Source organism: Hippocampus zosterae, chromosome 2 (genome assembly GCF_025434085.1).
Source record: "Hippocampus zosterae strain Florida chromosome 2, ASM2543408v3, whole genome shotgun sequence".
In the NCBI taxonomy this organism is placed as follows: domain Eukaryota; kingdom Metazoa; phylum Chordata; class Actinopteri; order Syngnathiformes; family Syngnathidae; genus Hippocampus; species Hippocampus zosterae.
This window is the reverse complement of record NC_067452.1, coordinates 35753557-35768871: the sequence shown is the minus strand read 5'-3', so window position 1 is coordinate 35768871 and position 15315 is coordinate 35753557. Positions and strand designations below refer to the sequence as shown.

General features: G+C 43.8%; 1 protein-coding gene across 4 annotated transcripts in view; it reads right to left on the bottom strand.

Annotated features, from left to right (window-relative positions):
* The window catches only part of clstn1 (calsyntenin 1), a 30635-nt gene extending 18646 nt beyond the window's left edge, over positions 1–11989 (bottom strand). For all 4 annotated transcript variants that reach the window (XM_052050977.1, XM_052050983.1, XM_052050982.1 and 1 more), the window contains exons 1-2: positions 11717–11989; positions 1042–1164 (exon numbers count right to left, since the gene is read on the bottom strand). In XM_052050977.1, the coding sequence (XP_051906937.1) occupies positions 1042–1164; positions 11717–11798 (205 nt within the window). In that variant the 5' untranslated portion in view covers positions 11799–11989. The remainder of the gene's footprint in view (positions 1–1041; positions 1165–11716) is intronic.
* Between the last annotated feature and the right edge of the window lie 3326 nt (positions 11990–15315).

Genomic DNA, 15315 nt, shown 5'->3' with positions numbered 1-15315 from the left:
CGGTTGACTTCCCTCTCAATGCGCTGGATAAGAGGGAAGTCCTGGAAACCGCGGGCGTACCTTCTGAGAATCCGGCAATGCATCGTATCGTCTGAGTATGTCCTTCTTATAGCCCTCGTCTCTTGAATGAAGTTGAAGCCATTGTGACGTGCGTGTGTCTATGTGTGGAGTGACGCGTGCTACCTGTTACTGTATACGGCTAGAACTACCGCGTTTTCTCGCGATAGTGGTACGCGATAGCTACACTTCGAAAACCACTAGTTTACAATGTTCATTGCTTACGGCCTGTTCTATTAAGCGGAGATCTGTTCTACTAAGCGGAGTATCTTTATAGGAAATTGCATTAGGCAAATTGGTTCCAGAGCCTTTTGCTCTATTAAGCGGATTACTCTATTAACCGGTGTTCTATTAAGCGGAGTGCACTGTATTGTAACTAGGATCTTGAGACATCGCATTCATTGTAATTGTAAGGCGGGTGCAAAACTGTTTGCCGATTCGCTGCTGGAAAGATCCGCACTTGAGAACATGGCAATGCAACTGACTTGGGTAAGAAGTCACATTGGGAAGCTCCCGACAGGCACGTGGATGGAAGTAGCTGGCTCGCTAAATCACACGAGGTAATCTGAGATTAAAAATGGGTCGGCTCAAGCGGTGCGGGAGTACTGAGCGGGAAGCGAGTAGCAGACAAAAGATCTCAACAATCTCATGTGATGTGAAACGGTGGGAAATCATTTCCCCCTGTGGTGCTTTGAACCCACCGACAGAGTCAATCCCAATGCGATTGAAATTTTTTATATATATGAAAAAAAAGAAAACCCTTTTCATTAAACATGAAAGGGGGTTTTCATCTGAATATCAAACAGGTCTCGATAGGAAGATACAGTCGCCGGCCATCTCACCGTCACAGGGATCGCACATTTTCAAACCAAATGGAAATGGCGGCGTTTTAAAATTAAATTGGAGTTTCATTCAAAATAAACCGCGCTTTAAAAACAAATTGTACATCCAAAAGAGAATCTGCATTAAGCCCCGCCTCCTCACCTGCGTAGCGTAGCGGCGCGTCCTTGTCCAGTGCGATTAAAGGGGGGTCCAGTAGCACTTTGTCATCGTTCTCTGTCACAATGCCGTGGTAAGTGGTCTCGATCCACGGCTTGTGCTTATTGACTGGGAAAGAAAAAGCACAGCGTTCGGGTATATTAAAACATCAGCGGTGAAAACCTCTTTTCACAATTAACCCTTTGAGGTATAGCGGTTACTACTGTGGACATCTTATCATGTCAGCGGGTTACAGGATGCATGGAAGGGTTAATGTGCATGGTTTGGGTTTTCTTTAAAACAGCGAGCCTCCCCCCTCAGAGTCCTTTTTATTATGTCATGAATTTTGTCCTCATTCATTTCAGAACCCCCAACATGAAATGTAAAACCAATTGTAGATTTTCGCCCATCACATTCCACTTTTGTTAGGAATGATAACTGTTCGGTGCACGGAACAGTGGTTGGACCATCTTATAGCGACCGCGGCGCGTGCAAGCTGTAGTGAGTGGCACATTTGGGTCGGTTAAAAAAACATTGACGGGGGGGGGGGGGGGGGGGGGGTTGCAGCTCTATCACAGCCAATGTGGAGCGACGCGAGATGATTCCGCCACTATGCCGCTAATCTAGCAATGCGATGCTAACCTAGTCTGCCGGCAAGGGCAGCTTCTCTGAGCGAGGGGGACATTTGTTATTTATTTTTTTTGTACCACAAAAATGTATGAGTATTTATTAGTCTTCTACGGTTGAGGCATTGTGCTATTTTGGTGCTGAAGACTGTAAGCATTACATAATCTCTTTGTGCATGCAAGGCCTATTTATAAACCATCTTTACAGACTCTCATCTTGCATAAAATGACTGTCCATTTATTTGGCTGGTTTATGAGGTTTGATTAATACTGTAGGGTCACCGTCAATCTATTACAAGGCGCCCGATTTAAAAAAGGGTGACTCCTACGACGACAAGTAACGGACGCATAATAGGCAAGTGGCCGTCATGTATTGCGGAAAACTTTTTTGTTCACTAAAAACTCATCTGGTTAAATGTTGATCAATATTCATGAGATAAAATAATTAATCGGCAATATTAACATCTTAGCTGTGTGGTTGACATCAGGAAAAGGTAGAGTTCAAAATGATACGATGTTAAAATCCAAACGTGACTTCCAGAAAATCGTAATTGGTTGCACGTACACCGTTACAGTGTGCGTTACTGCATACGTCCTGGTCATATTCCAAATCATTGAAAACTAATCGAGTGCTACTCGCACAGGGCTGGAGTGATGCAAGCACCTCTACTAATGGGAATCGCCCACCGATGATGGCAAGGCAATATTATAAAGTGCGAACTAAAATGAACCCATTGTGACTCGCAAGGAAGTGGATGTCTTTAGACAGATTGTGGGGCCAGACGACAACATTAATCTGCTTTAGCCTCTTTGGAGTCCCACTTACAATTAGCTAGGTCATATTTGGGCCTCGTGTTGCCCGTTGATTTTCAATCGTGTTGAGAGTTTCACTCAATCCAGCATTGAATTGTACATGACGCATTCCTCATGCAAAAATCTTAACCAGTTTATGATGATTTATGTTTATGGTTTGCTTGTTTTGTGTTGAATTTAAGAAATGTCACTTCAGTCCACAAGACATACTTAAATTTGTTTTTAAAAATGTATAACAATACAATAAACAAAAATATAACAACATTTTTTTTACTGGACCTGAAGAGCCACCTGAAGAGCTGCCACTGCAGTACTGAGCAGAACAGTACTTAAGAGGTCAAATAACAGTCAATCAAACATGTGCTCTGTAGTCGAGACAAGACAGATTACGTTAATTCCGTACAAGGACAAGATTGAGAGGAAGCACAACTCAAGACGATATAACAAAAGTAAAGATGGAACAAAACACGTAAACACAGGACAGAGTGAGAAATACACAAGACACCATCTTGCAGGTTCTTACTAATGTGCTTTTAGGTATCAATTTCCAGCATTGCATTCAGTGCGTCAGTTTATGCTTCTGCCTTGGAGACCATGAGCCTCTACGCATTTAAAAGGTATGAGAGGAGCCGCTTCCATTAACCGGAAATCAAGTCCGCTGTGTTCACTCCCACAATGGCGCAGGCGCCCACGTCCAACTGCGCATGTTTACAAAAATACCAACAGAAAGAAAACCCCACACACGCGCGCAGTTAGACCATGCATTATGCTTCCGGTGGGCATGAAAATAGAGCAACAATGAGGGGATTGGTACAAATAAAGACTTCATTCAAAGAAAGATTTATTCTGGCGGTCTATTATCATGAGCAAATTGTAAATGGGGTCGGAGTTTTTGAGGGGAGGCTTTAGGAATTAGGATGAATGAGATTTACATAAGGCCTTTGAGATGTACAGAATCCTCCATGTGTCGTAAAAGGTTGTTAATCTGAGACTGCATGGATTTTCCCTCAATTAACTTAATTCGGAAACCAATTCATCTACGCCTGCAATGTACTTCTATTGAAGGAGCTCCAGATTAGATCCTTTGTACAGTCGTATCCACTGTCTAGGTGTTCATGATTTCATGTTTTCATGATCATGAAGGCTCATGTGTATTTGTAGCCTACTTAGTCATATTGATAGTAGGCTAATATAGCTAATATAGATACATACAGCATGTGTTGCCTTCATTGTAAGGCTAATATAAGGCTTTTAATTTTTTGCGGCTCCAGACAACAAAAGGTGAGGAGATTGAGATGCAAAGCTGGTATGACACTGAAAACATTTACGAGCCATCACACATAAGTAGCTATGCAATCCAGTTACATAGCAAATAAACTGAAAGGCATTTTAATCCGATAACGAGATGTGTCCATTTATTTACTGACAAGGTCAATCAATCAGAGCAATGCAGGCGGCCACTGTCACAGTTCACCAAAACAACAAATACCAGCGACTGCACACGCCCTGCCTGGTGGGTGAATCGAGGATTTTGGAGAAGGCACACATCGGCCGGAAGATGTGAGCTCAAGTTGTTTCTGTGCAAGGGCGACACAATGACCGTGCACACTTTGCCGTGTCACTGCAGCGCTGCTGTCCTCCACACGCTCAAGTGTGGAGGACAGCCTGAAATACTGACGGCAGCTCACGAGTGGCGATACCCACCTCTGATGTTTACATTGCCTGCCTGCAGTCAGTTTCGGGTTTTATGATAGCAACCGTTGGACACAAAAACTGCATGATTTTCATTCCATTAAAAACATAAATAAATAAGAAGACGGAGGGGGAAGGCCTCAAAAGGATGTTCCACGCAAGGTTCCACTGTATTTCCCACAGAGCTATTTTTCACTCCAACATCTGTACTGATCAACCCCTAGACCAGGTGTCACCAACATTTTTGAGGGTGAGAGCAACTTCATGTGTACCGATTGTGTGAAGGGCTACCAAATTGATACACGTCTGAAATAACATATTTGTCCAAAATACCTTCAATAATATGAGGATGGGTTATTTTTAATACTTGATGATTTAAATTGTCAGACTTTGATCGTGTTTCGAAATGTCTCACAGTACTGCCAATGTTTGCATTTTTAAATCATAATTTCTACTAGCAAATCACAATGTCCAGGCACTGGCGGGCTACTCAAGTGGTCTTCACGGGCTACCTGGTGCCCGCGGGCACCATGTTGGTGACCACTGCCCTAGACAATTTGGGTGACAGTTTGTCTAATATTAAAAGGCTTTGTGAGCAGGACAAAATATTACCCAAAAGAAGAAAAAAAAACCCGCCAATCTTGAACAACAAATTGTTGGTGACTACACATCATCACAGAGTGTCATTGATGGCACTCCACGACACACAACGGGGAAGCTTACAAGGACAATTACAATGTCCCTTTTGGTTGCTGGGCTCCAACTGACAAGATTTTAAGCCAATAACTATGATCAAATACTTCCCGAAAGAGTATTAAAGCCACAACAGGTTGTGGTAAGCCTGAGACTCAAAAGGATACATGTCAAACAGCCGTTTTAAAACACCCAAAGAGCACACTGCATGCGTCCTGCTCCTGTATCACACTCACTCATGCCACAGACCAAACCAAAAATACAACTGCCACACGGTTGTCATGCTAGCCCAGGGGTCGCCGGAGAAATACTCGAACAGCTGTTGGCATTGCAGCATCATGACTGCAGCAGATGATCAGGCAGTTATTATCAGATAATGCTTGGCAACCACTGAGAGGATGTTGTGTAATCATGGCGTAGGAAAAATAGCCATGTCTGTGTCACCATGGCAGTAAAACATTAGCCACCTCTGCCACTGCTGTGCAATGCTTCAAACGGGAAGTCAACTCCGAAATGATCTTTACGGTAATGTGTTATATGCGCCTCCACTAGTCTAAACACGACATTATGATGAATGCTGGCTGGCCTTTTCTGGAATGTGAGTTGAGTCGTAAAATCTACCGGGTTTGAGCTACCTCAGGGGGCGGCCATTTTGCCCCTCTCGACTGAAAATGACAACAAAGTGGCTCACTGTTGTCCTCCATGATAGCAGACAATCTTTTTGTTGAATCAAACTAAAACATTTATTATTTTTGCTCTGGAAAACAATAATGAAAACTTTTTTCCTATTTTCCAACAAGTTACATTAAATGAGTAATTTAGTCACAAATTACTTTACTTTTCTTATATATATATTGCGCGTCGTCCCGCACGCGGTCTGTCCTTCCGTCTGTCCCTTTTCAAAACGTACCTACTTCACCGCGCCGCCACTGCGCCGCTCAGGCAGTGGCTCACTATGATCGTGCGGGCATCTTAGCGAAAAAATGTTGTCTACCCACAAGCATTGCAATGAAATTGTTAGTTATTTAGTAGAGCTAAACATCTCTTTATTTTCGCGTTAAGCAATGAAGATGAACAAAAAGTTGAACCAAGCAACAACACTTTTGTGGGCCGAAGGCCCACCTTACCAGCCTTGCGCAGGAACTAGCTGATGAGCCGCCCGGAGGGCGGCGAACCACCACCTTACCAGCCTTCCGCAGGAACTAGCTGATGAGCCGCCCGGAGGGCGGCGAACCAGCTAGTTCTGTATAAAGGGACGGAAGTTACTTTTTAAAAATTATCTGACTCATCGATTAATTGACAAAATAATCACCAATGAACGACTTAGAAATACATTTAAAATGGCAATGCAGATATATAACTGAAAACTGACACCAATAGCGAAACTGATCATTTGCACTCACAGAAACATTCCTAGATTTTAGAGTTGCCATTTGAAATGTTCCTTTACCAGTGTGTTTTTCATTTTAAGTCCTGCAGTAAATAAAGAAATGGGAGACTCAATCAGTCAGACCTTGATGTTACCAGGGCAACAGACAAAATATTACTTTTCCATTCAAAAACTGAAAAACTTCTTTTAAATGTAGTCTCCAGTATGGAAGCAGTGGACATAGTTCTCAAGGTTAACAACCACCGGTGGGCCTCCTTTCTGCTGCAAGTAATACAAATGAACAAAAATTGCTGCCAAATCATCAAAAATGTCGTGCAAATCTAATTTTGCATTCATAAATGGCTTCAACTTGCGCTCAAGTGGCTCTTTCAAATCTACAGCGTCGACAAAATGAAGGAACAATTTGCTCCCGCTCTGAAACAGTGCACACACGTCTGTATTTGTACATCTCGCCTTACAGCCTCCTGAGCTTGTTGATGCGCGCCGCCTCCAAAACAGAGCGGTGAGTGTTCACGGTGGATTTAAACAGGCTGGAACCTCAAGACCTCTGGGACCTCCGATCGCTACATAGGGGCGCCTCTCAGTTCCCCTGCCAGGCATCGGCGTTTGTTTGTCCACCATGCAATTACAAGCTCCAGACAGACGGTGCACCCGCTGCGGCCGCGGAACTCCTCTAAGGAGGGGCGGGGAAGGCTTGGTGGGGCTTTGGGAGATGCAGAGCCTTGAATGCAACTCAATCGCGTCTCTGTGCAAAACGGCACAAAAGGGCCACTGAGAGTGAAGGAGTGAGATGTCTTGAGCGGCCGGCTGTAACCGAGCTGCCCGAGCAGGTTACATGTTCTCTTGCCTGTTTTCACATAATAGCTCAATTTGGATATGGCATCACATGAATGCATTTTTTTCCCCATTAATATCATTAAGTCGATCATACGTACATCTAACTTCTGTCAGAGTTGAGATATTCCAAGTCAATACTGATTGGCATCGTGAACATTTTTGTAATACATTCACAAAGTATTCGCCTGAACTGCATTTTAACTGCCGCTTCTCCTCCACATCGAGAGGAGCCAGATGAGGTGGCTTGGGCATCTGATTCGGATGCCTCCTGAACGCCTCCCTGGTGAGGTGTTCCGGGCATGTCCCACCGGGAGGAGACCCCGAGGAAGACCCAGGACACGCTGGAGAGACTATGTCACCCAGCTTGCCTGGGAACGCCTCGGGATCCCCCGGGGAGAGCTGGAAGAAGTAGCTAGGGAGAGGGAAGTCTGGGCTTCTCTGCTAAAGCTGTTGCCCCCGCGACCCGGCCCCGGATAAGCGGTAGAAGATGGATGGATGGATGGATGGATGCATTTTAACTTCAATATGATCGCGTTTAACTCAACGAAAGACCTCATCAGCGCAAATTCTGACTTGTGACTCCTGACTCCTTTGTCCACCTAAACTTAAATATTCGCAAGTCAGCGACCCATTCTTAACAGTTTACAGACTCCAGTCAGCAAAAAAGCACCAATGGGTACAAAGTCACCACTCGTCTTATGATCGAGGAACTCTGGGTCAATTTACCAAACACGAAGGCTTTCAAAAGTATGGCAATTTATGGGGGATTATCATACGTACGCATTACTGAAGAATTTGAGTCGTAGTCCTACGAGAACAGAGGGGACATTGTAATATGCTATAGGGAAAACCAGACCCACAAAAAAAAGGCCTTTGTTCCATGAGAAATCCTGAAAAAGAAAAAAAAAATCTGTCATCTTGTAAAAACAGAGCTCTCTTGGGAGGCCAAGTCAAGTTAATCAGGGCAAAGCAGGCACAAGACATGTGATAATGGTTACCATCTGTTCTGAAATCACTCTTTTGATGGCATTTTATTGAATTACCGAAATAATATATCCTCAAACAACCTGCTGATGTTTTTATTTTTACCCAGACGTGCTTCCAGATAATCATTGCAGTCATATCTCAGCCTTTGTGACCTAAGCTTTCCCAGGAGTGGCAAAAAAATGTCGCGTTCATATCTCTGTTAGCTGACTGACAATGTGTTAATGTGGAAGAAACCACTGACACTTAAAGTGGACCTTGTTAATCAAAAGGTGAGATGTTCATAATGACTGACATTTTTACTTGCTGCCATCTCACGTTCGTGAGAATCTACGGCCACAGCCTTGAAGTGGCTTTTTACAGCCTGACAAGAAAACCTTGCTTGAGTTATCAAACACAGAATCATGGAAGTTGGGATTATATCTTTTAGCGCTATTATATACTGATTCAAACCAACATTAGCACAACGCATCCCCATCCATCCCATAATCGGCGTTTAAAAAAAAAAGCTGATTCGTCACACTGCCTTCGATTTGAATTTTACAAACATGTCGCCGCCTGCAGATGCGCCCACCAAAGTTGAGCCCCCAACGAGAGAAAAGGCTTTCTTAATATGAAAAAATAACGTGTGTGTGAATTTTTTTGTAAAAAAAAAAAATTGTGCATAAAACACATGAACGCAATGACAAGTCATTCTTGAGCACCAGATTTATGATCGCGTTTTTGAATAAATAAGGGTGGGGATAAATTTCAATGTGGGCGACACACTGGGCGATTGGTTAGCATGTCCGCCTCACAGTGCGGAGGTCATGGGTTCAAATCCGGGCTGTGGCCTGATATGTATTGTAGGTTGATTGAACGCTCTCGTCTAAATTGTTCCTCGGTGTGATTGTGAGCATGAATGGTTGTTCGTCTCTGTGTGCCCTGCGATTGGCTGGCAACCAGTTTTTGGTGTTGCCAAAAGACAAATGGGGTAGGCTCTGTCACGCTATTGACCCTCATGAGGATAAATGGTTCAGATAAGGATGGATGAAATTGCTTTGAGTGAGGAGAAACCAGCCAGGTGACCATCCATTTAATTTGGTGATCTTGCACAATGCTGTTCAAGTGACCGATGGACAATCTTCAACGGATCAATGTCAGCACTTTCCCAGTTCAAGTGGCCAGGGAAAATGCTTGGCGTGCTGTGTGTCACAGCTGCTTCGAGTCGACCATGGGAGGAATAGTGAAGGGTGGAATCTTTTCCACACAGCAGTACTTGAACACACAGATGAGATCTCGTCCCCACAGTAGGTAAACTCTGAATGTATTATCCATCCATCCATACATCATCTGAACTAATTTATCCTCACGAGGGTGAGCTGAAGCCTATCCCAGCTGAAACCTGAACTGGTTGCGATCCAATCGCAAGGCACACGTAGACAATTTGGAGTGTTCAGTTTCCCTCACATACATGTTTTTGGCATGAGGGAGGAAACCAGAGTACCCGTAAAAAACCCCACGCAGGCACAGGGACAATATGCAAACTCCACACAGGAAAGTCCAGAATCGGACACACGACCTCTGAATTGTGAGGCGGACATCCTAACCAGTCATCCACAGTGTTGCTTCAAACATTTCAACAATCAATCAAATATAGTAATCGTGGCGCAATGACAAAAGCGGAAGTGCAAAAGTGCAGTCGTGGAAAGAACTGCACACTGTTGATGAAATGTGCCGATTCCAAGAGCATGTGGGGGAAAAAAATGCTTGTTGCAATCCTAAGACAAAAAAATTCAGGCGGTAAAAGAAGTACTGCATCATTATCCTCCGAGACTTGAACGTGACAGAGGTCAACCCGAGTGTTACTTCTGCAGCAAGAGATTCGCTGGAGCAACTGATTCAGGAGCAACAGCATGCTGATTGAACACAAAGCTGGACTGATGCAACATAAGCCTTCACCCAGATGGTGATTTCACATTTCACTTTGGCTGATAAGTTCTGAGAAGCCAGCAGATGCAAAAAAAAAAAAAGTCAACAGTAGCATGGAGGTAAACAGTCATGAAAACGTTTTACTGTATAATGAAAACCGACAATGGATCGTTCTGGTGGATGTTTGACTTGTTTACATGACTGTCGTTTTGGACCCTGCAAGAATATCGTGAACGGTTTTTGTTCATTGGAAGAGTCGTGGGTACTTGTAATCGGACGTCTGAAAACAGTGGTGTTGCTGCATCCCTAATTGTTTTGTATTTGAATGGTGATCATTTTAAAGACGGCGTCTCTGCCTACAACTTTACAAAATGCAAAGACAAATTATGTTTTTTTTTTTACAAGATAAAGGTGCCCAGATAACCAACTTTGGTTATCATTTCAAAAGTGGCTTTCAGATTTTTTTTAATGCACGAGATGAGTGTGTGTATATGCTATTGAGGTGAAGAATCTGTAACTTCCACTAACAACACAGACTAAACTTACAGTATCTCCTCCACAACATACAACGCTTGTCTTTCAGTCAAGATATCACTTCAACCTACTTCCTTGACGCATACTACTTTCCTACATAAACATTGGGTTGGCAGCATCTTGTGGACTTCTAAGGCGTTTCAGAAAGCGCATAAATACAGTGAATAGGCGAGGGGGTTTGGGGTCATTCCAAAATACAGGGGGGTGGGGGTGAATAAAGCCCAACATTAACAGGCAGTGTAAAGGTGTTCAGGACAGATTTAAATGACACTCCAAAACCAACACAGAACTGATCATTTGCTGTTTATCGATTTTCCTTTTCTTCACCTCAAGAAGATCCCAAGCTTTAACCTCCGGAACACGCTGATGTGCAGTCAATTCACTCGCTGGGTGGGTTGACTTCCACGGTTTCACACAAACAAGGTGATCGTGTCTGAGCCGTGGGACAGCGGGCGGGAGGTGCACCGCCTGCAGCAAATACATGCAGACCTGCAAGCCCCCTCCACCCTGAATGACGTTCAGTCTTGATTAGGGAATTCTCACGCCACTACGACCGGAACCAATTGTTTTTGTCCTCAATGATCCCACTCGTGTTCACAATCCACATGGATCTGCAATGCGTAGCCAACACGAGGCCTGCTAATCATAACAATAAAAATATGAACGTTTTTGTTCAGTTTAAACAGCAAAATAAAAACAAACTACATTAAAGCGCAATAGTGGGATTTGTGCAAATGCACTCACGTCGGTAAACAAAAATATGTTTTTTGGGGTTTTGTTTTAAGCGATCTCATTATTTATTTAAAGCGGTTAAAAGGCGACGCGATGCAGTCAAAGGCTAAAAATAGACGAACAGCAGAACACAGAAAAGGGTCGTTCCGTTGTCTTGATAAATATGAAAAAAATAAAATAGAATCGGCCCAGATATTTGAAAGCGCAACGCGGGACAGAAGCGGTGTTTTAGTGTGGAAGAAAGGCCGTGACTGAGTGCTTTAGATTCAGCATCGCTGTTTGCACTTGCTGCGTCTCGATCGGGCAGCTGAACAGCCCAGAACAGGTTCCTCCTCCGCATGCATCCCTCCTTGCTGTAACCTTCACCGGCTAAGAAACCAGCCTGGTGGGTCTCACCACTGTCATAAAGCCCCAAACGACATGTCCACACAGAGCAAACATTGCGCCATATAAATCCCAGCTTAGTTACCTTTAGCCGCATCCAGCGCGCACACCAGCACCAGGACCAGTAGGACGACGGATGCCAAGAGTTTATTCCTTCGGAAGCGCATCCCGATTTCGAGTTCAGCCGCGAAAAAAATGAACACACACACGCCCTTCTTCTTCTGTTTCTCGTTGTACTTTTCTTGTCAGTCGGGTGGAGGGCTTGGTTTACAGGAAAAAAAGAAAAAACGAGCAATGGATGAATACGCGGTGTTGACGGTAGCTCTAAAATGGCCGTCTGCAATCCCTTCAATCGCCGCTTCTCTCGCAGGTTTGCATTTTGTTGCGTTCAATGACGGCTGCAATCTGTGGGACTTTAGCCTTTGTGCTAATTTGGCAGGTGAAAAATAAGCATGTCACAGTTCCCCTCGTTGTGTATACAGCCATTACGTACTTTTGAATACATATCACATTTTCTTTCTTTCTTTGGATATCCGTACCTTTTTGTTTGTACTCAATACTGAATGAAATCAGGAGAAATAATAAGAGGCAGCAAACGTATTAAAGTAGAAGATACTACAGATATTTATTCCCTTCTCCCAAATCCCATTACAGCGATTTTTACCGTGCATCAGTCAAATTAGGTTTTTAAACACAATTCATGCCCCACCGTATGAGAGTAAAGTCAAATGGTGCACATTCATTAATAAATGTTGAAAAAAACGAAATAAATTATAATAATGTATGTTGTTTTAAAATGAGTGTAGTTTACAAAATTGTACAAAGTACTGCATGTCGATTTAGGATGATGTGTGTTTCAAATCTTTTTTGATATAAAGATATTTTTGCGCCACAACTCACAAATTGGTGGAGTGCACGCAGCCCTTTAGGGTGGTCTTTCGGAGGTAACACGGAGTGCCTGAAGGCAACACGAGTCCATGGATGTATCGTGACGTCACAACTGTTATTGTGGGAGCGCATGCGGCTGGTTTGATTGAGACGCTAATCTGAGACCAACTAGGGCGGAGGAGAGCAATAAATGCCTTATGATATCACTCAGGGGCTGGGAGGCCTAATAGATACTTTCACGGTGATCAAGTTAATGTGAAGAGCGAGACCGCTTTGAATGCAGCACACGGGAAAATAACAAGGGCATGCACAAAATGGTGTGACGTCTTGATGTACTGTATAACAGAGGATATGTTGTGGAAACTGAAAGATTCAATTCGTATTTTTTAATCTGAACAGGATCCTGAAACATCCGTCACCCGGTCTTGGAAAATCTTTTGAAATATACATTCCTCAATTTTCAATACTGTTTATCCTGAACAGGGTCACGGGAGAGTGCTGGAGCCGATCCCACTTGACTGCAGACGAAAGGGAGACGATACCCTGAACTGGTCGCCACCCAGTCGCAGTGCACATATAGAGACAAACAACCATTCCCACCCACATATATACCGTCAATGAGTGGGAACCGATTCCACACTGTCCGCATACAAACCAAGCGAGTGTACCACTATAACGTCAGCGGCACTGATTGACACATTGAGACACTCGCTGAAGATGTAATTCCTTTTTGGATTGAACCATTCCGGCATATGACCCCTATGTGACTTCTTTTGAAAGGTTGCATCCTTTACATACCAAAGATGCTCTCAATAAAAGTATAGCTGCTCAATGTGTACATAAAGATACACTACAGAAATAAAATTGATCCATAAAGGTCAGTCGTTAGACCTCAGCTTGAATGACTGCAATCACAGAAAAATAATCAAGAATGGACGTATTTGTGTGTTGCCACAATTGAGTGAGGAGTGCATAGCAACAGACTGTGAGCATCAGGGTAGAGCCGAGAAGACAATTGTGTGTTTGTTTCCACTTTGGCAAGACATGAAGTGTCTGGGACAAAGTGAAAGCAACCCCCCACCCCTCACCCCATCCTCGCAGATGCAGAGGAGGGGAGGGAATGGACAGAGTGGCCATTATCATTCCTGTGAGGATACAAAGGGCTCTGGCAACAGGAGGGCTTGAGGCATAGGTGTGAGTCATCAGAGAAGGATCGGAAAGGTGCGACTTCCTTCAAGATACCTCACACCTACTGTGAGGGTTTAGGAGTTTTTTCATGTCTCTTGTTTCCATTGTCTTGAATTTGTTGTCAGTCGCTGTCCCATCCTGCCATGCAAACCTAAAATCAAATAAAACCTAAGAGGAATTATTATGAAAAGACTCACAAATGCTCCTCAAAGCGTAATAATAAAAATGTCCCATTTTTTCATTAATTTTATATGGTTCTCAGAAAATATAAAAGTGTCAATGGCCCTTGTTTGGAAATTTAGTGTTAATTACGTCCCTCTAAATGTACTGGAACAGTGAGGAAAAGATTAGATTTCTACCACGTGCAACCAGAATGAAAACGAGAGAGCTGTTCCTTGTTACAGGGACAGAACCGGCAGAATCAGGAAAATATCAGCAACTGACGACAGGAATATTGTGACTGCTGGTAATAAAAAACCTAGAACCACCATTAGTGACATCAGCAACGACCTCCACAGGGCACGAGTGAAGCTATCACAAGCTGCTGTTTGCAGTAAACCTCAGACTTTACATTTAATCGCCATTTATTACAAAAGCTAATTTCTTTTTCATTGTAAAGTGAGTTTATTGACTCCCTTTGCTGGGGCTGTCCCAGCTGTCTTCAGGCAGAAGGCGGGCTACACCCTGAACTGGTTGCCAGCCAATCACAGGGCACACTTAGACCATTCGCTCTCAGTCACACCTAGGAACAATTTAGAGGGTTCAATTAACCTGCAATGCATGTTTTTGGAATGCGGGAGGAAACCGGAGTACCCAGAGAAAACGCACGCAGGCACGGGGAGAACATGCAAACTCCACACAGGAAGGCCGGAGCCGGAATCGAATCCTGCACCTCTGCACTGCGAGGCCGACGTGCTACCCATTCGCCCATCGCGGAATTTTTTAAATACTGAAAAATAAAACAATTATCATCAAATCATTCAGTCTGTACTCGCCCATCCAAAACCGCATGAGAAATGACACTTAGTCCACTGATAAGGGCTGTTCACACGGAAAGATTTGGTCCGGTGCTACGCCTGGGCTGCCCCAGTAGAGCGTTCACACGTGCAAATTAGCTCCGGCGTAGCCCCGGAAAAAGGCTTACACCGGACCAAATTTGATCCACCTCAGGGAGGTGGTTTAAAAATTTGCTCCGGAGCAAATGCTCGTTTGCGAAGCAGCACCGATGTAAATTTGCACGTGTGAACGCAACTGGGTTAAATTTGCTCCAGAGCAAATGCTTGTGAAGAGTACGTATGGCGAGAATGCGTTGCTTTCGTTCTCAGTCGGACTTCCGTCATGTGTTTGTTTAATAACGACACAAGACTTGGCTGGTAACATCTTTCCTTTTGTAGGAGACTGGACTGTCTCTGAGTTGTTTGTTCCTTTGTTGTTTGTTCACAACCCCCCGCGCCCCATATCATTTATTTTGTGATTTCCTCTCTTGATTTTCTGTTTGGCGCATTAGTGTTTGCTTTTCTGAGTGTCATTGAAGTCATCGTTGATTTACGTTATCTTGGGCGGTCACACTCGAAGGCACGGAGACCGAGAAGGAGAAGGACGTGCCGG